General features: G+C 35.7%; 1 protein-coding gene across 1 annotated transcript; it reads left to right on the top strand.

Moving 5' to 3' along the window:
* Positions 1-1068: 1068 nt before the first annotated feature.
* On the top strand, positions 1069-19355 carry LOC100261889 (regulatory-associated protein of TOR 1). The gene is made up of 23 exons (XM_003632539.4): positions 1069-1826; positions 4095-4197; positions 5494-5576; positions 5660-5818; positions 5907-6023; positions 6156-6313; positions 8246-8400; positions 8512-8656; positions 8744-8822; positions 8987-9088; positions 9844-9927; positions 10013-10123; positions 10341-10703; positions 11320-11509; positions 11775-12389; positions 12509-12838; positions 12934-13057; positions 15394-15518; positions 15627-15772; positions 15913-16014; positions 17838-17923; positions 18199-18283; positions 18484-19355. Exons 1-23 carry the CDS (start codon positions 1536-1538, stop codon positions 18820-18822), a joined length of 4092 nt encoding a protein of 1363 aa, XP_003632587.1. The 5' UTR covers positions 1069-1535; the 3' UTR covers positions 18823-19355.
* The last annotated feature ends 2606 nt before the right edge of the window (positions 19356-21961 follow it).

Here is a 21961-nt window from a genome sequence, read left to right as displayed (position 1 = left end):
TATCCTTTTCTTAAATAATTTTAAAGGTTAGGGTTTCCTTTTCATTTAATTGGTCTTGATATTATAGAATCTTCTACCAAATGATTAGAAATCAAACCACAAACTTTTAAAATGGAAAAAAATCTTCAACTTTGCTACTTTGCTATGACAATAGTACATTTGTTTTGGATTTCAAAAATAGTGATAAAGAATAACAATCAAATGCATCCTTTTAGATCTAAATTTAGACCATGGAAAGCATCATGTATCATTGCAGTGTAGACATTGGACATACTGATACTGGAGGCCTGCGTCTCCTACATCATTCATACTTCAGATGCAAGCATCTTCAATGGGAAAATGTAGGCATGTACAAGTTGTGAGCTGGTGGCATATAATGCTAAGCCGACGTCGTTGAGTCGGTGGCTTCGGTTCACTTTACCATCAAAATCAAAAGGTGGCTGGCTAAGCACACAATATGATGAAATGGGTTCCTCAAGCTCCTTGGATACCATAGGCTAGCAACTGCCACTTTATCAATCAAGAAACTTCTACCTTCCCTCCCAAATCATTCATGCACTTTTTGCCCTATTCCTTCCCCCCCCCACAAAAAAAAAAATAAAAAAATAAAAAAATCATTCATGCACTTTTTATTTATGAAATTTATGGGTTATGCTCAATTAATTGGGATTTGAAATTGTAATTAAAATATTATATTCAATGACTTGGGAGTTTGAATTTGAGTGAAGAGTGAGATGCAAGTCGAAAATTACAGACAGACAGTTAAGAGAAAGTAACAAAATATAAAATTTGGCAAATTTTGATAGTTAATTTTTTAGGAAATGATGTGTTATATTTTTAAAAATGTCAATAGCTAATAAAGGCATGGATATTTTTTAAACAGAATCCACGATTTTATTTATTTATTTTTAATTTAATTTAAGATATCCGCGTTTATTTGGGATTAATGCGATTATTTTAATAATGAGAAAATAAATCAATAAAATAAAATAAAAATGGTTAATAAGGGAAAAAAAGGGAAAATAGGCATCCAAGAAAAGGAAAAAATAATAATAATAACAACGGAGGAAAGACAGCAACACACAATGGACATAAACCCACACCCACAGCCACAGTCCTCTATTCTCACAAAATCCTTTTTCTCGGACCTCCTTTTTGCTCTGCCGCCACTTCTATATGCGCCTCCCTTCTCATCATCATCACCACCAACACCACCGCCGCCTAGGGTTTCTAGAGTTTTCGGAGGCCCACTGGTCTCTCCTCTTCGGCATTTCTAGGGTTTTCCGAGCTGGATTCGCTCTCCTTTCTCAGGCGAATCTCCATGCGCCGCTGGTTTAGCGGCTTCGTTGATTAGGTTACAAAGGCCTCCTCTCGATCGCGTGATTGCGGACAAAGCGAGGCCTTTCGTGCTTCTTCTCCTTCTTTGATTTTCGTTATGATTTTTTCTTGTTTTTGCTTTGGTGATGCGCTGGGCCGTTGTCGATTAGGGCAAGGTTGATTTCGGTTGTATCGCTTTGCGTTGGTTCTCGATTTGAATGGCATTGGGAGATTTGATGGCCTCCCGATTTTCGCAATCTTCGGTGGCCGTTTCGAACCACTTGGACGAGTGTTCCAGCCACGAAGATGGGGATTTGAATTCAAATAGGAGGGATAGGGATTCTGATGCTGCTAGTAGTAGTTATACTAATGCCACTGCGACCACTAGTATGGCCTATTTTCCTCAGAATATTGTGCTTTGCGAGCTCCGGCACGAGGCGTTCGAGGCTTGTGCGCCATCCGGTCCGTCCGATAGCGGATTGGTCTCGAAATGGCGGCCTAAAGACCGAGTGAGTAATGGTTTATTTGCGTGCCCTCTCTGTTGGATGTCCTTCCTATCGTTTTTCCTTTTATCATTAATTAGATGATAATTTCTTTCTGGGTTTTATTTGCTTGATCACGGGGTTCTCTTGTTTACTACAATCATCCCTCTGGTGGAAGATATACCTTTCACAGGAGAATGTAGGTATACAGAAGTTTGTTTGGAGGTTTAGATTTATCAGTTGGTAGGAGTTTTAGTTTTATCAGTTGTTAACTTCTGGGCAATGGGTGTCTATGACTCCTCGGCTGAAGGCAAGGATGTCACTACTTCACAGTTTTATAAATCAGGTTTGGTTGTGTGGGGAATTTAGGTTAACTAACATTCATGGCCAGCAAGCATAACCTTCTTTTGAGAAAGGCTTCAACATATTTGAGTTATCCATATAGTGTTAAACTATGTAGTTTGATCATTGCAATTGTGACATTATTCAATGGCCTTTGACCATCCTAGGCACCTTGGTAGTTTTCCTGTGTACACATCATATCCGGCATTTGAGGCATAGCACAAATTGCAATTTTTTTTTTCCTACAAGAGTCATTAATTGGGTAAGTAAAATCTACATTGCATTTAATTTTTTATGGATGAGTACAGGCTGCACCAAAAATCAAATATAAGCCCCGAGGGAAGAGGGAAGGGGGAGGGGGGGGGGGGGGGGGGGGGGATGTAGAATGTGAGAGAAGTAGTGCTTGCAGTCAACAGGTAGTTTCAACTCTTGTGAAAATCGTGGGTATGGATTTCCCATCCAATAAGAGCATAAAAAATTCTCCATGTTCACTACAAGTTGTCTGTTTGCTTTAGTGGGTAATTTTTTCCTATCTTTTTGGTGTTGTTTGGAGTCAACCAAGAACCTCCCTGTCCCCACCCCAACCCCTTGCCACTTGAGTCAGGCCTCAAGGGCGTGTTTACCATAAGTTAACAGTTACTTCTACAAAAAAAGTGGTCATTTTTCCCATCCAAATTCTAAAAAGACCACAGGACTGCAAGATGAGTTGTAATTCTTAATACATGCATCCTCCCTGCATTCCAGACCATCCACTAGTTCTCAGAAAGAAATGGGCATTGCACAAGAAAATCCAAGTCCATTTGTTAAAGTTTCATTGTGATAGAGGAGAATAGGCACAGTGAATAAATTAATGGTTGACATTTCTCCAAATTTTTGAAATTAAGCAGTTTGATGACAAAATTTTACACAATGTCATGATCCACACAATATCTGACTTCGCCGGACTTGAAGATTTGTGAATCCGCTTTGCTAGAAGAGTTCATCTCCATTATCTTCCATGGATGTATAAAATGATTTGACAGAGAAAGTACCTGATATATTCTGAGTCCCTGTGTTGACACCCATTTAAAAGGGCTCAATTCATCATTCTTTCACTGGGTTCAAAGAATTCACTCCTATGCTGGGGATTTCAGCAGAACTTGGAGACTTCTCTAACCCTGTCAGTGAGGGAAGTAGACCCTCATCCATACCTTTGTTTTTCACTGCTTTGCCATAAGGATTAGGAAATAAGATTCAAAGAATCCTATGGAACTTGCAGCACCATCCCAAAATCTTGCCCAGATTCTATTTAGAACCTTATATTAATTCATTTTATGAAGGCTCTTGTGATATGCAAATGGCTTTTGTAATCAACTTCCATAATGGGTGGCAACTTTCTGAGATTCCTCTTTTTGTGGTGTAGGCTTTGTTTTGCAAGTAACATACATCTTTCTCCATATTTGACCAACTTCCACCTTGAACCTCCATGTCTATTTTGCCAAAGTGATTTCTTGTGACTAATATGAATCAATATTTGGAGCCCCTCAATTTTCTTAATGCAGTAGGCTGTGTAGCACTTCTTGAAATGCCATTTTAATCCCTCCCCTTACTATCCACTAAAAAGACTCGATAATCTTTCTTATTTCTCTGCAATTGAGGTAGGTGCTGTAAAATAGAAAATATATTGGTAAGGTAGTAGGGAATATATATCCTGATGTGTGGATATGCTTTATATGTGACAAAAGTTCCTCATTTTTATGATCTACCACTTGCTTGCATGGAAATGCCTGTAGTATCATATGATTTTATTCTTAGGCATGTAATTTTTCTTTTCTTTCTTTTTCTTTTTTCTTTTTTATGATTGATGTTGTGTACCTGTAATCCGATCTGGTCAATCATTGTGCTTGATGCTTACAAATTCATTATTGTACGTATTTAGGTCTGCTTTGGTTTAACTCCCGAGTTTTAATGCAGATGAAGACAGGATGTGTAGCTCTTGTTTTATGTTTAAACATTAGTGTTGATCCACCTGATGTAATTAAGATATCTCCTTGTGCCAGAATGGAGTGCTGGATAGGTACATTGATCACACTGCTAACTCTTTCCTATCGTCTTTATTTGTTCTGTAGATTGATCATAAACTTTTTCTATTAGTTTTTCTGCTGCTAAATGCTAACAGAAGTTTGCACATAGTTTTCCTTGGTCTGATGTGAAGTTCTTTCTCTTTGTCACACACACACACAGACATGCACATGGAGTCTATGAGTGAGTGATAGGAGTCATAAACCATGAACACTGTTTTGTGTTCATCTTAATACACACAGCACATATACACATGTGTATACCTGGTGTTGAACCAATCAACATGCTTGTTGAACCAATTTGCTTGGTCTATGACTTTTCTTGTTCAGCTTTAGCTTTTGAAACTAGGAATACTATGGGCCTTTTATTCTATGCCAGTCCCCTTTATATTGAACGTTATTTACTTAGGAAAACCTTATGCTTCATATCCATTTGAGTTCTCAATAATTCATTCTAGATTGAAATGCAAGAAAAGCTTCTTTCTTCCACATCCATTATTTCCTATTCTTCAAATAAGTTTACTAATTTGTTTTAAATTATTTTTATTTTTTATTTTTAAACAAGAGTGTGTTCTTGGCATTGATTGAAGTGATATAATGGAGTGAAGTCTCTTGAGCTTGGGTTAGGGTAAATTATACATATGAGCAGAGACTAGTTTGGCTTTATTCATAGAAAAGATAGTCTAGCATCCCGTAAAAAAGGATCCTTTTTTTTTTCATTTTTAAATTCATTATCCCATATTATTTTTGTAATAAATAGGAATTAATTAGCAATGCAAGGTACCGATTTCAATGTCCTTGTCAGTACAAATCTCATTGCCAAACCTCTTATGAAGATATCTACTTATTTTCTAAAAAAGACCGTTGTGTGAAAAGAGGAGTGTTTAAATTTATGCCTTGTTGCTGCTTTAGTATTTTTTATGACTGATGGACTTCATTGCTCTTTCCTGCTATATTCAGTTGCTTAAACACTATATATTAATCTGCTTATGGGTGCATTATCTCCATATTAGTAATTTTACTATTTGTCTACTGTCTGTGGGTGGGTGGGTGGGTGGGTGTGTGTGGAGGTCTTATGTTTTGGCATATGTCACCTTTTAGTTTCTAGTTGGCTGCTTAAAAAGGGGAAGAAAATGCTGGAAATTTGGGAATCTTTATGCTACAATTCCTACTGAACTGAGTTCTATTTCTATTCCTTGACAACCAGAGAGTAGAGTAAAAATAGATTGTATTTTTTGAGAAACTGGATTAGTCACTTTTGTCATTTTGCTAATATTTCTCATACTTTGCAGATCCATTTTCTATGGCTCCTCAAAGAGCACTGGAGATGATTGGAAAAAACTTGAGTGCTCAGTATGAAAGGTGGCAACCCAAGGTGAGGCCATTCTTGCTTCGAATTTGTGTTTTGCATTGCTGTATCAATTTAATTTTTAATCCAAGTTGTTGGGATGCAAGCAGGCCCGCTGTAAGTATCAACTAGATCCTACTGTGGAGGAAGTGAAGAAACTTTGTAATTCGTGTCGTAAATATGCCAAGTCTGAGAGAGTTTTGTTTCACTATAATGGACATGGTGTACCAAAGCCGACTGCTAATGGTGAAATTTGGCTTTTCAATAAGGTATTTTATTACTTTGAAGTTCTGCCGTGCTATTTTATTGATATCGCCTTTAGATTTTTCTCCTATTCTGACTGGTGTATTGGTGAAGAGCTATACTCAGTATATCCCCTTGCCAATCAGCGACCTGGATTCCTGGTTGAAGACACCGTCAATATATGTTTTTGATTGCTCTGCTGCTGGGATGATTGTCAATGCCTTCATAGAGGTATTCAACAGTGCCTTTTCTGTTAAATGCTTAATTTTTTAATGTGGTGATTTTGGTTGTAATGATGCTAGAATTGATATCATTATTCTCTGATTCTCTGGATTTTAATAAGATTGGTTGATCTTCTGGCAGCTCCACGATTGGAATGCTTCTGTTTCCTCTGGATCTGCAAGGGATTGCATTCTGCTTGCAGCCTGTGAAGCACATGAAACTCTTCCTCAGAGTGCTGAATTTCCTGCTGATGTGTTCACATCTTGTCTCACTACACCTATCAAGATGGCATTGAGATGGTGACACATGTCTTCTTGTTTGGTTTCATTTTAATTATTAGTTTAAGCTATGTTTGTAAAGAGAAATTTACTGTATCTGACTATTACATTCTTTATTATGATGCTTCCTTTGAGTCTAGCATTTTAAAGTCATGTTTTTTATTAGTTTTTATTTTATTTTTTGACTTTTCCCCCCACTTGAAATATAAGAAATTGTTTGTCTCCTGTTTATTAACAGGAATGTATAACTGTTGCCAACCTATTTCTAAGAAAGTGGTATCTTGGATGAGTAAAGGCACATTCTCTCACTTTGGGGAATGATAAAACTTGTGACTAAATCAAGTAGCAATTTTCTTGTGTGCCAAGCACAATATAGGAGTGACGGTTTTCTCATTCTTTGGATTGAATATGGAATAGTTCTGTCTTTTTGGGCTGGTTAAACTAATCCTTAAAAGCATTCCTTTTAGGGCTAGATTGTTATATTAGTCACTAACTCATAATAGATATTCTTGTAGGATTTTCATCATTTCATACTTGATTTTAGATGTCATGCTTCTATTCACTATATGCTTTGTTTGTTACTTATTGTTCGTAGGAGATTTTTTTAAGAAGTTGTTTTCTTATTATGAAGTTCTATTAGTGTATTATTTTATCAGTCAAAGCAAAACACCTAAAAATTTAAATATTAACTTATTTTGTAAGAATATGATAGTCAATACTTTGTAATCTTTTTGACTAATATGTGATGTACTGTCTATGTGATTTTATTATATGGAGAACATTTCTTCATTGCAGCATTTTTTGTCAAACACTAGCCTAGCTTCTGTGCCCACTATCAATCCATGTGCAGCACCTTTTTTGGAGACTTATACTGTATATGGTCTCTTTTATTTGCTTCAAATAAGTTCTAAACAAATTAATTATGCATTATTTGTCACATGACTAAGTATTGCTTAAGAATATCCTGAAGTTCTTTCATCTATACAGACTCTGGAACAAATGCATATTTGTGGTGTGTATATATAATTATTCATCTTTATTTATACATGGACACACTCACATTTGCATAAGAGACAGATATACATACACTGTAAAATTCACAAACAAATAGCCATGTTCTTAAGATTTTAGTGAATTTTCTGGTCCCACTGCCTAGTGCTTGAGTGAGCATGCAACAATTGTGCATGCAATTACAGGTTGCAGTCTGTTATTACTGAAGGTAAATAACATTCATGTGATGCCCTTTTTCGTTAACTCTGTGTCAAGGTACATTGAAAATCATGGAAATGTTGTGAAAAGTTTTAAAACAGCCCAGAAACTAAAATCAAGACTATTTTCAATTGATCTGGCTTTTGTTTTTCAACTTTTTAACTTATTGGCTGGGCCTTTCATGGTCTTTTTGGTTCACCACCAGCTATCTAACTGCTTTCCTTGTTATTTTAATATTCTATGGCCTCCTGTTTGGTAAATGTGTACTTCCTCTTCTAACATAGGAATGCGTAAGTGTGGATATAATTCATCCCCCTGTCACTTAGATAAAATCTTAGCCTGAACTTTTGTACTGTAAGAGTTATCTGCATTAAAAGTCTACACTTTGTTTTTCTTAGGTTGAATCTTCACAAGTTAGCTGTATTTACATTCAATGTAACAGGAAAGAATACATACATGTAAGAAATTTATTATTACTTTGCAAATAATTTTGCTTTTTGCTGGGTTTTGTCAATGGGGTGAGCACAGGTTTTCTGTCCTAATTTTAAGTTTTAAATTTCTTTAATATTTTTCCCTGTATTCTTTGGAACTGTTCTTAGAATTATTGGAAATATGTGAGTGTGATATGTTAAATGGTTGAAATAATTGATGACTTTCCTTATTGTTATTTTTGTTTATGATGTTTTTTGTTAATTGATGTATTGAGTATCATAATCATCGTATTATTATGGTGATGTTTCCTAGGTTCTGTACACGTTCGTTACTTCGTGAATCCCTTGATTATTCACTGATAGATAAAATTCCTGGCCGCCAAAATGACCGCAAAACACTTTTGGGAGAACTGAACTGGATCTTTACAGCAGTGACTGACACCATTGCTTGGAATGTTCTTCCCCATGGTAATTTAATTGGCTTACTGATTTTATGCAGCATGAGCAATCAGCTGTTAAATTTTTAATTTGTTTTTATTCTCCTTACGGTGGTATATGCATATTTATTTTGTGCTGCAGATCTTTTTCAGAGATTGTTCAGGCAAGACCTGTTAGTTGCCAGTCTGTTTCGAAATTTCTTACTTGCTGAGAGAATTATGCGATCTGCAAACTGTTCCCCTATTTCACACCCCATGTTGCCCCCAACTCATCAGCATCATATGTGGTACCTACTGGAAATACTAGATAAGTAATTTTGTTAAGTGTTCAATAATCCATTTGTCTCATAATGTGCCATGCATGTGTGCTATAGGGATGCATGGGACATGGCTGCTGAAATCTGCCTTTCTCAGCTTAAGTCATTGGTTGATGATCCCAATGCAGAGTTTCAGGTGCACATTTCCTTAAGTTTGTGTTATACAATTATGAATCTCTTATTTTGGGTTTGCTTGGGTACTTGAAACGAGCATTTAGAGTACCTAGAAGAATGTTGTGCTGGTTTTATCATCTCATATGCCCAGTTACGACATTGATGTCTATACAATGTTTTTTTCAGCCAAGTCCTTTCTTCACTGAGCAGCTGACTGCTTTTGAGGTATGGCTAGATCATGGATCAGAACACAAGAAACCACCAGAGCAGTTGCCAATTGTTCTTCAGGTAGGATATTTTCCTTGATTCCTATAAATTCCAGGACTGTAGTTTGGTCTTTGTTTTTTCCCCCCTTATATTATGGTGGTTTTTAAGTATATTTTTATGGGATGTAGGTTGCATGATTCCTGCATCTCCCATCAAAGTTCCTTTTCTTTATTTTTTGATGGGTAAGGTGGGATGAAGATATTCCCTCTTTGTTGCTGTTCATTGGCTAAGTTGGTACTCATTCAGTCAATGACTCACTATTGATGGGAATTTGACTTGTTCATGCTATTTGTTAGCCGGAGAGGTGTACCTGATAGTCTGGGTGTATCAAGCTTTGCTTATTTGTAGTATTAGTGTTTATTTTGAACAAATGGAGAATATAATAGGCTTGAACAGAGTGTGAGGACATTTGCCTTGAATGCTGATGGTATGGGAGTAGCGCCTTCTGGCATAGCCATTAAGTCATGTCTGGTGACAATTGCCTTGTATGGCATTGTTGGAAGTGCCAGTTGCTGGCATGGAAGTCAGTTCAAGGTTTGATTTGGTACCAATATTCAGTGTATGATGCTACATTAATTGAGTTTTTGGACTTTTTTTGTAAACTTAGGTAGTGACCAGATAACTTTTGCTATTTGTAAATTCTATATCTACATTGTATTCTCATGCTATCGTGATCTGTGTATTTCTTCCTCCCCTTGAAAAAAGAAAAAGAAAATCTTTTATTTTTTCCGCTTTTCTTTACATAGAATAACGGATAATCCAACTGTCTGTCTTAGGTTTTACTGAGTCAATGCCATCGATTTCGAGCGCTGGTGCTTCTTGGAAGATTCCTTGATATGGGACCATGGGCTGTAGATCTGGTAGTTATTGGCATCATTTCCATTTCATTTCTTTTTCTGTTCACAATATGTGATTTATTTGATTATGGGGTATTGTTCCTTGCAGGCCCTGTCCGTTGGAATATTTCCATATGTTCTGAAGCTGTTGCAAACAACAACTCCAGAATTAAGACAAATTCTTGTATTTATATGGACAAAGATCCTTGCACTTGATAAGGTATACTTAGAAGTCCTCCATTATTTTTTTCACAATATATTTGAGTATTTGAGGATGACAAAGTTGCTACTATTAGAAGACATGCTCCATATGTTCTTGATAGTTCTCACCGATTTGGTTTTGTTGCAATTATGCTTCTATAACTCTTCAATTACCCTCTATTTGCTAAATTTCCTACAACCGTCATTATTAAGAATCCTATCTTGTGTGATAATAGTCATGTCAGGTTGATCTGGTAAAGGATGGTGGCCACATATATTTCATCAGGTTTCTTGACAGTGTGGAAGCATATCCTGAACAGCGTGCAATGGCTGCATTTGTTTTGGCTGTCATTGTGGATGGGCATAAGCGGGGTCAGGAAGCCTGTATTCGAGCTGGTTTGATAGATGTGTGCTTAAAGCACCTTCAGGGTTCAATTCCAAATGATGGGCAAACTGAACCTCTATTTCTTCAGTGGCTTTGTCTCTGTCTTGGAAAGCTGTGGGAGGACTTCACAGACACACAAATCATAGGTTTGCAGGCAGGTGCCCCAGCTATATACGCACCTCTATTATCACTATTATCTGAGCCCCAGCCTGAGGTATACCTTCTTTCTTTGTAAGTCTCTGTATTTTTATCTTTTCTTTTTTATTTTTTTGATAGACAAAAGAGCAATATAGATTAAAGAGCCAAAAAGAGAATACACGAAGTACACTGGAAGTTTACATGTGTGCTTCAAAGGAAAAACAAGAAAGCGCTCCCCTTATTGGCAATCTAACCAATTGATAAAATCAATCATAGAAGAGGACTCAAACCCTAGACCCCCTTTGGTCCATTCTAAAAAGTTACGCAGAAAATAGAACTTCAGCTCTTGATTTGAAAGCCCAACATTTTCAAAAGCCCTTCTATTTCTTTCTTTCCAAATAGCCCAAAGCAAACAGAAAGGAGCAACATTCCATGCCTTCTTTATCTTCTTTCCAATGCAGTGACTGTGCCAACTTAGGGGCACTGCTTGGACTAGGGAATGCAACACCTGAACCACCACTCCAAACAAGGAGAAGACCAATTGCCATAACAAACTTGCCTTAGACTAATGAAGAAGGATGTGATTGTAAGTTCATGTGTACATGTGTGTGTGTATTTACCAGATGAATAATCAATTGGGTTCTCCACATGTCTTTTACTTCTTTATTAGTAACAATGCCATTTTGTTTCAGGTTAGGGCATCAGCTGTATTTGCATTAGGTACCTTGCTTGATGTTGGATTTGACTCAACCCGAGAGGGTACTGGAGATGAAGACTGTGATGATGATGATGAAAAGATTAAGGCTGAAATTAGTGTTATTAAAAGCCTTTTAAATGTTGTTTCAGATGGATCCCCACTGGTCAGGGCAGAGGTTGCTGTAGGTATGTGATAAGTCAATAAATTTTCTATTAGATGGTTCCTATTATAACCAAATAGATGTGATAAGTCAACATGCTACATTTTCCTGTTAATTGTGTGCATTCAAATGTTATATTTTGTACATTTTTTCTTTTTCTTTTTCCTTTTGTTTGGTCAGTTGAGGAGTGGTTAAGGATAAGTTGTTGTTTAGGTGCTGTAATTGATAACCTCAGTGGACATTTGCTGCAAATTGTGCTTGAGTTTTGTTTTATTTTTATCTTTTAACAGCTCTCGGACGCTTTGCCTTTGGCCACAACAAGCACCTGAAGTCGATTGCTGCTGCATATTGGAAACCTCAGTCAAACCTGCTGAATTCTTTACCATCGTTGGCTCATGCCAAAGGTACTACTAATGTATATACTAATCCAAACCAATACATGCCATATGGAAGTATTGTTCCTCCAGTTGGTCCTCTGTTGAGGGTTGGCAATGACAACTCGGTAACTCGAGATGGAAGGGTCTCCACTAGCAGCAGCCCTCTTGCTAATACAGGAATAATGCATGGATCTCCATTGTCTGATGATTCATCTCAACTTTCTGATTCTGGGATATTAAATGATGGTGTTAGCAATGGGATTGTTAACCATTCAAGGCCTAAACCACTAGACAATGCTATTTATTCACAATGTGTATTGGCTATGCGTGCTTTAGCTAAAGATCCTTCACCACGTATTGCCAGCCTTGGTCGGCGAGTTCTTTCTATTATTGGGATAGAACAAGTGGTGAATAAACCTGTGAAGTCTGCTGGTACTAGTGTTCGACCTGCTGAACCCACACTATTATCCCCAACTCCTAGTCTTATTGGACTAGCTCGTTCAACTTCATGGTTTGACATGAATGGAGGTAACTCACTCTTGCTTGGTAGCACTTATTTTCTATCTTGGTCTGTTCATGAGCTGTTGTGTGTCATTACTTTATATGTGTCTAGTTAAAATTTTTTCATTCCAAGCTGTTATTGACAGGTAATTTGCCTATGACCTTTAGAACCCCTCCTGTTAGTCCTCCTCGGCCAAGTTACTTAACAGGAATGCGGAGGGTTTATTCTTTAGAGTTCAGGCCACACCAGCTGAATTCTCCAGACACAGGATTAGCTGATCCACTTTTGGGTTCAGCTGGATCTTCTGGGGTTTCTGAGCGCAGTTTTCTTCCACAATCAATTATCTATAATTGGAGTTGTGGCCACTTCTCAAAACCACTTCTCTCTGCAGCAGATGATAATGAAGAAATATTAGCTAGAAGAGAAGAAAGGGAAAAATTTGCATTGGATCACATCTCAAAATGCCAGCACTCATGTGTGTCCTTTATTCTTTTCAAAAGATTTTTGCTACAGTTTTTGCTTCTTTTTTTTTTTTGGAACTATTCTGATTATGAATTGTTTTCTTTTCAGCTGTAAGCAAGCTGAATAATCAAATTGCTAGCTGGGATACAAGATTTGAGGCAGGGGCAAAAACAGCTTTGCTGCAACCTTTTTCTCCTATTGTAGTTGCTGCAGACGAGAATGAACGGATCAGGTATGCTTCTTTTTCTGTTTACTAATATTTAAGTAGATTTCATATTGAATGTGCTGATCGCATCCTGAGGTCTACAGCATAGATAATGGCATGATTTCAGAATGGTGAAAAGCTTGCTTTGACCATTAAGTAATTCCAAGACTGCAAATATCTTAGGGGGTCATTGACCTCTGATTTGAATTTGTAAATAGTCAAAATTTTTGGATGTGGGGCTGAACTGAATTGAGCTAAATTGAAGTTGGATTTGTAATATAGTCATGGTTTTGGGATGGAAAGCTTAAGTGATGTTAAATTTGCAAAATAGTCATGGTTTCTGTGGCTTCATGCAACAAGTTGATCCAAATTGATGTTGGGTTGGGAGCTGATTTATTGAGGTTAATTGAAAGTAATCAGATCACTGCTTGAAATTCAAGGAGAAGTAAGAGATTGGTTCAGTTCTCTTTTAATTGTTTTGGTGTGAATTCTAAAAAGGAATATGGGAAATTTTGGATGAATATTTTTAAAGGTCTGACAAATTTGGTTTGGAAATGCAGCTGTAAAATTTAACAATTCATCAAACTGTGGATTCAGTAAAAAGAGAAACATTCAGAAATTTTGAATGGAAAACCGCCAATGTGGTATAAAATATACATTGATGCAAAAACTTGTATGATATGAGTGGTGGTGACAGGGGTGCAGCTTACTGGGTCACATAGTTCTGGATATTGAATGTTGATATGCTTTGAACTTGTGTTAATTTGATCAGATTTCATTTTCTTTTTAATACTGTTGTTATAGATGTTGTCTCCTTTTTGTCCCATGTTAACCAGTGATGTACCATATACAGATAACTAACTCTGCTGGACAGGTTCCATGATGGTACTTTTTTATATCACATGCCTATTAATGCTTGTAGAATCCTTCTGGAACCAATTAGGTTGTGTTACTTAAACATTGTTTTTGGGCTACAGGAGATTAGGACCAAAAAATAATTCTAATTCTGATTTTCCCAGATAAATAATTTTCCTACTTTCCATCTATGATGATAAACTGCCAAACCTGTGACTGGTTGCTTGATCTCTTTAATGGTTTTGTGGCTAGATTGTGTTGCACAAAATTGTAAAAATATTGAAAGGATTTAAGGACCTTGAGGATGAACTGATTTATTTTGGTATTACATCCCATATATAAGGTTGTAAGTTTTTTTTGAAGCTACCTGTTGGAACCACTGTTACCATAGAGATACCTAGGGATCTAAAATATTTTAATCTTTTTGAAGCTATAAAGATTGGATACCTAAGAGGCTTGTTGGATAACCCTTTGCTTATGAAAATCGAAGTGCTAATGGGCAGATTTAAGCTTGTATGTATGAGATCCTATGGTTCAAAATTGGATCATGAATGATCTTTTGATTCTTAGTTTATTGATGGTAGCTGAGAAGGTTTCAAATAAGATCATGGATTATTTTAGATCAATTGAGGATTATAGTGGATTTTTAATATCTAAGTTTAACGTGCCATTCTTTTATATCTAATCGTTGTTCCTGGCAGTATCCCTGGGAAGGGGAAGTTTGCTTCTGTTGTAGTGGGATTCTGAAACAGCAAAATTGTACTTCTGAAGTTTTCCCAGAAGCATCTATAGGAGGGAAAGTTTGCTTCTATTGTAGTGTACTTCTGAAGCAGCAACATTGTACTTCATGCTATCTCTGTCTCTCTCTCTTGTGCTTCTAAAGCAACACAGGGTATACTTCTGAAGCTTTTCATGAAGTACAATTCTTTTAGATCCCATGATTGTCATGAAAGTATCCATTGGAAGGGAAAGCTTGCTTATGTTGTAGCATGCTTCTGAAGAATCAACATTGTACTTCCATAGCTTTTGATGCTTTATGCTCTGTTTCATGGAATTTGGCCAGGGCAGGCCATTTTTTACACCTCTACTTGTAAATAATTAAATATTCTTCAGTTTTTTAGTATATATCCTTGATAATATAAATGATTTACTCCACCAATTGCTTACCTTGAAAGTGTTTCAAACAAGGTTACATTCTCCATATCAACTAGGGTTCAAATAGGGTCTTCCTGAAGCAGCACATATTGCACTTTGGAAACTCAACTTCTGACGCTTTTGATGTTTGATGCTCTATGTGTGTGTATTGTTGGGGGGGTTGTGTCCTGGCCTTTGGCTATAGGTCAGGCCTCATGCCCCTACTTGTAAACAGTTTATTATTATTTCATTGTTTGATAGATACATTTGGAAATTATATAAGCCTAAATTAGGTGTTTGAATGGCTCACTTATCATCATTTCATTTATCTTTTCTGTTTGCTTATGCATTAATTCTTCATTTTTGTTTTTCAGGATTTGGAATTATGATGAAGCTACCCTTCTCAACAGCTTTGACAATCATAATTTTCCTGATAAAGGAATTTCTAAACTCTGCCTTGTGAACGAGCTTGATGACAGCTTGCTGCTTGTTGCCTCATGTAATTTTTGTGTTGATTGTTTGGATAATGATTGGATGGAGATGTTTTTACTTGTTAGAATGCTAGATTTTTTATGAATCTAAGTTTTACTTTCCCTACATTATGTAGGTGATGGAAATGTTCGGATTTGGAAAGATTACACACTTAGGGGTCAACAGAAACTTGTAACTGCATTCTCTTCAATCCAAGGTCATAGACCTGGTGTAAGAAGTGTGAATGCTGTTGTGGACTGGCAACAGCAATCTGGATATCTGGTAAGTGCTCGCTTATTGTATGTGTGGGTGTATGGTGTCTGGGTTTGGGTTGTTTTCATATTATTAGGTGTGAGGGTTGAAAGATTTCTGGTTTCTCCTCTGAATGCTCTTCAACTTTGTATTTTTGCTACTACAACTAGTATGCTGCTGGCGAGATATCATCCATCATGGCTTGGGATCTGGATAAGGAGCAGCTTGTTTATTCAATTCCTTCATTATCGGATTCCAGCATCTCAGCACTGGTGGGTTTTTCTTCTTCCTTGAACTGGCTCTGCACCTTTTTTACTCACAACAAATTTTCAAGTCTAGTTGCCTCAAATTTTCCTTTTTAGACGTTGGCAATAGGACCTCTGATGAAATCTAGAATTATTTTTTAAGTCACAAAATTTGAAAAGCAGATTGCATTAGAAAATGAATGTAGAAACACCAATTTGGCAGTGTTGTGTAATGGTTAATGCATTATTTGTAGTACTAATTTATCAAAATGTATTGACTTCATTTCTCTTGGAAAATTGTTTGAGTTTATTTATTTATTTTTCAACCTTTTTTATTGGTAAATTTTTGTTCCCATTGGACTTGAAAATGAAACCTCTCATAAATCCATCCCAAACCCTTCAACGGCATCAGCACTGGTGGGTTTTTCTTCTTCCTTGAACTGGCTCTGCACCTTTTTTACTCACAACAAATTTTCAAGTCTAGTTGCCTCAAATTTTCCTTTTTAGACGTTGGCAATAGGACCTCTGATGAAATCTAGAATTATTTTTTAAGTCACAAAATTTGAAAAGCAGATTGCATTAGAAAATGAATGTAGAAACACCAATTTGGCAGTGTTGTGTAATGGTTAATGCATTATTTGTAGTACTAATTTATCAAAATGTATTGACTTCATTTCTCTTGGAAAATTGTTTGAGTTTATTTATTTATTTTTCAACCTTTTTTATTGGTAAATTTTTGTTCCCATTGGACTTGAAAATGAAACCTCTCATAAATCCATCCCAAACCCTTCAACGGCATCCTGCTTTCCATACTCTCTGTAAAGCTATTTTTATTTCTGAGTTGGAACATTGAATTAATGTTTAAAAAAATATATTTTACAATGTATTAGCCCAAATATAATCTTTTTCCGGTTTAAAGTCCAACATTTGACAGCATTGCATCCTCTTTTGGTGGTGGTTGGTGGTGGGGGTGGCTGGGCTTTGAGGAAGAATGTGATGGAATGCTCTTTTACAACATATTCTTTTTCTCTAGTACTTAAGGATGGGTACTTACATAAGTGATGGACCATGGTGACGATGATCTCATGAGATCTCACTTTGTATTGCTCTAGAATTAATTTTTCATTTGCTGATGTAATCTGTAATACTAGAGGCATGAAAAAGTTGATAATTCAGGCATATCTGAAAAGTATTAATAGAAAATGCTGACTGCTTTAAGGAATCTATCCATCTTAATGTTATTGGACCTTGAATTGTTTTTGCATTTTTATATTGATGTATAATGATGTGTGGCAGGATTTATAATGAAGTTGATTTGTAATTCTTTTTTTATCATAGGTAGTTTGTTATGTGCCTTACAGATAGACCTTTTGGACATTCCTTTCAAAATGTAATTGGCATTATTACTGATTAACAATTCCTGTTCACTGACTCAGAAAATTCAGTAAATATTGAATGTTGCTGGGAATCTTTCTTCTCTTCCATATCAATACGAGTAAAATCAATAGGCTGTGTGTCATGCTGTTCCATTTTCTCTTGCCTTCTTTTTGGGCAGACAATGGTCATGGCATCCATCCATTGGGAAACATTTTGAATTTCCATGCCAAAAATGATCCGTAGCTAAATATCTTGAATGGCCCCTGTTTGAGATTCTCTATTCTGTCATTCAAAGATTTGTTATCACAATATCAGCATCTTCCTTTGCCCTTGTGTATTTTTATATTTTTGGTCTCTTGTTGCCAGTTGCACTTTATTTATTGTGCCTTCCTGTTGGATGTGCTGCTTGTTGCTTGTCCTGTATTTTCTCTTGGTACCTTTTAAACGAGTATTTTGATGCTTGCTCTTTGTAGTCTGCATCTCAAGTTCATGGGGGTCAACTTGCAGCTGGTTTTGTGGATGGTTCTGTCAAGCTATTTGATGTCCGAACCCCTGAAATGTAAGTGCTTTCCACATAATTTTCTTTTGGCATGCAAATGTTTTTTGCATCAGTGAAATCATCATTGCTAGTCTCAGATGATTCATTCTGTCTCGTTCTTGGATTTCAAATATATGAGAAACATGGTACAATCTCCTAGCTTTTCAGGATAAAACCATCTTAAATTTTGAAATCAGTCTTTTGTAATATCATTTTTTTTATCTATTTCTCTGTCAATGTTTGTATACATTCATGTTTTTCATCCCTATTCTAATAATCACCCTTGTGATTTTTAGGCTTGTTTGTGCAGCACGGCCACACACTCAGAGGGTAGAAAGAGTAGTGGGAATTGGCTTTCAGCCCGGGCTGGATCCTGCGAAGGTAAATGGAGCAGCATGATGGTTACGTGCCCTTCTTTTTTCTGGTGAAAATTTGGGTTTATGATTTTCTGCAGCCTATCAAATGCGGTTATTTGATAGTCCTCATTTCTCTTGAAAAATCATTATTATAGCAAACATCTAGGTGTGATATATGTATAGTCTTACCTTGTCTTGCTTGGCTGTTTGACTGTCTTTCTCCAGATTGTGAGTGCATCTCAGGCTGGTGACATTCAGTTCCTTGATGTGAGAAATGGCAATTGTGCCTACCTCACAATTGATGCTCACAGGGGCTCTCTTACTGCTTTGGCTATTCATCGACATGCCCCGCTTATTGCCAGTGGTTCAGCAAAACAGATCATCAAAGTCTTTAACCTGGAGGGTTCACAATTAGGCACCATCCGATTCTACCCAACCTTCATGGCCCAGAAGATTGGATCTGTGAATTGCCTCACATTTCATCCATATCAGGTGCTACTTGCTGCTGGTGCTGCAGATGCTCTTGTCTCTATCTATGCTGATGACAACTCTCAAGCACGATGAATGCATATTCTTTCATGATTATATGCTTGATAACAGGCTTCAATTCGGAGGCTGCAAAGTGCACATCAACTTACATCAAGATATCACCAAAATCAGTGCACTTGGGTCTTCAGGCGTGTCACATTCTGCTGCCCCAATACCTCTTCGCACTCAATGTTTCTGGAAATGCTGTCTGGGCATGCTGTGTTGAAATTGTATGCTATATATATTCATTAGCCTCCAGTGGAGAGGATCACACATGTTGGGAAGGAATGCTGGGAAGTTCATTGGAGGCTTTGGCAAATAATCTCTCATATATATATATATATATATATATATATATATATCTATACATAATAGGTTAAGGCGTGTAAATATTTTCTTCTTTTTTTTTTTTCCTTTATTTTTTCTTTTTCTGTTTCTTTTCCTTTTTCCTCTTTTGGGGTGTGTTTTTTCTTCTCCATCTCTTGGTTCAATTTGTAAAAGCAGCGAATTTATCATTATTATAATTTTAAGTGTTGCAGGCAAGTGAAATGGGTTGTTAGTCTGTGAAATGAAGTGCGTTCAAACCTATCCATGTCTAGCATTTTGTATTGCATCCATGGATCATCTCAGACCATCTATCCTAATGATAAAAAGTAAGAGCAAGAAAGAAGAATTAGCTAATTACTGGGTTACCGCCTACTTTCTTTTTCTCGCTTTTTAAGCTGCATAGATCGAATTTTGAGCATTCCATTCATGGCATCTTTATGAATCTCGAGATAAAAAGAAAGGAATCATTCCTTTTATGCATTCTTCTGACTTGGAATTGATAACGGATGTAACATGCCCGTTAATGGTATACCTTCAGCTGTAAATATCTAATAACAGGTGTAACATGTTAATGCTATACTTCAAATGTGAGATGTCCAACTAATGCCACCGTATTCAATTTTCTTTTACCTAATTTATTCGATTAGGGCGGCTTGCCTCTTGAACATCAAACTACAAATTTTATATGCATTATGAGTTTTTCCTTCCATAACTTAGGAGTAAATTCATTAATGTTATTTTTTTTAAAGTCTTTTTTATGATTCACTTTAGTTTTCCCTGCACGCTTTAGATGCAGCAATAATTATGATCAAGTACAGACAAATTTAAGCCTATTGTCAGCAACTTGATTACATTGATATATGCTAAAGGCCTTTGTAGTAGCATCTTGCACTCATAAGTGCTTATGACAGGCGGGCAACATGTCATGTTGAAGACAAGATGAAAAACGAGGGTACTTGTGTGATTAAGTAAGGCTACTGGTGCCCAAAGATCGCAGGAAGAAAATGAGAAGTATGTATTTTCAGTATTCAGGAATCATGTGTACATGGTGCATGCACAAAAAGAGTTATGAAAAATAAAGAGTACAAAATCAATTAGGCAACTTAAGCATCCACAATCGAGTAAGAACAAAGTAGTAAAGTAAAACTCATTGGGTGTCTTGCAACTAACCCTGTCAAATCTAAAACAAAAAAGGTACAATGGTTTTTACTTCTAACAAAGTACGAAGGAAAAATAAATTTGCTATCTAATTTGGTCAATTTAGTGTTTCAAGAAGGCATAAATACTATATTATATAAAGGATTGATCCACTATTACGAGAAGCTATATATATTCCTTATAAAAACAATGACGTAGCTTGGATGTTGACGAGATTTATTGTAGATGAAGTCTATCTTGAAGAACACAAACACCATAAGACGAGCAATGATGACAAATTTTGTGCTAAAAAGAAACACGAGATTAGAGATTGATAACTTCTTTATATTCCACATAAATGCCAAGATTTGGGTTTTCATTTAAAATGTGAACTCTTTTTTTCTTTTCGAGATAGTTATAATTTAATTAATTCACTATTATGAGAAGTCATATATATTCCTCGTAAAAACAATGATATAGCTTGGATGTTGATGAGATTCATTGTAGATGAAGTTTACCTTGAAAAACACATAAATGCCATTAGACGAGCAATGATGACAAATTTCGTGGTAAAAAGAAATTTGGGATTAGAAATTGATAGCTTCTTTATATTCCATATAAATGCCAAATTTTGGGTTTTCATTTAAAACATGAAATCTTTCTTTCATTTCAAGACAATTATAATTTATTCATTTCAATTATCTTTATAATCCACCATTAACAATCCATCTAGACTCTTTTATGGATTTGAAGCATGAGTTAGTGAGTTTTATTTCTATTGTCTTTTGTATTTAATCTCCCCACCGTTTTGACTTTATTTAATTCCTTGTAGAAGAATAACAACACATAGTGGTTCAAAGGAGAATAACAAACTACTACATTTAACCAAAATCAACAATTTCCCGCCCAAATACAAACAGGTATAGTCTCTCTAGACAATTCTTAATTGAAGCTTCCTTTCAACAAAATAGTAAGCTTGTTGTATTTTGAGAACAACATTTTTGTTTATGTTTTCAAGTTTTTACAAATTTTTATAATTTCATAAGGATTGATTTTAATGCTCTTTCTAGCTAGATGACACTTTCTATTTCTTAGCAGTTAATATTAGTTTGTTCAAAATTTATGTAGCTAAAATTACATTTTTTTTAAAATGTTATGATTTTATGGGATTTAGAGATTAATTCAAAGATGTACAAAGTTTTGTAAGTGGGTATTTGTAAAAATTATGTAATTTGGCAACATCAAATTTTAAAGTTTCACAAGATTTAACATAACTTTCTTTTTAAAAACAATTATGGACCATATAATAAAAAATATTGTCAATTTTTTTTTTAATATTCAAATACTAAAATTCCATTTTGAATGGTATTTTCTAAGGTCAGGTGCATTGTATGTAGGCACTTACTAGTAATTGATAAATAAAGAGGAAGGCCACTACAATTGATAGATTAAAAAAAATGCATAAACTAACATTAATACAAAGTATTATAAAGCATTTGGATATAATTGTTATTCCTTGAATGATACTATTATTGATTGCAATGCTAGTATTAAAGAAACTAAATTAGAAAAAGAAGAGAAAAAAAGAAGCTAAAATTGACACTATTCATAATGATAAGTAATTAATTTGGTTATTATAATTTTTATTTTTATTTTTTATTTTTATATGCTTTTATTAGTATTTTTTATTTTTTGAGATTTTTTTTCTTAT

This window comes from Vitis vinifera, chromosome 8 (assembly GCF_030704535.1).
Source record: "Vitis vinifera cultivar Pinot Noir 40024 chromosome 8, ASM3070453v1".
In the NCBI taxonomy this organism is placed as follows: domain Eukaryota; kingdom Viridiplantae; phylum Streptophyta; class Magnoliopsida; order Vitales; family Vitaceae; genus Vitis; species Vitis vinifera.
The sequence above is the reverse complement of the archived record's forward strand: the minus strand, read 5'-3'. Positions and strand labels throughout refer to the sequence as shown.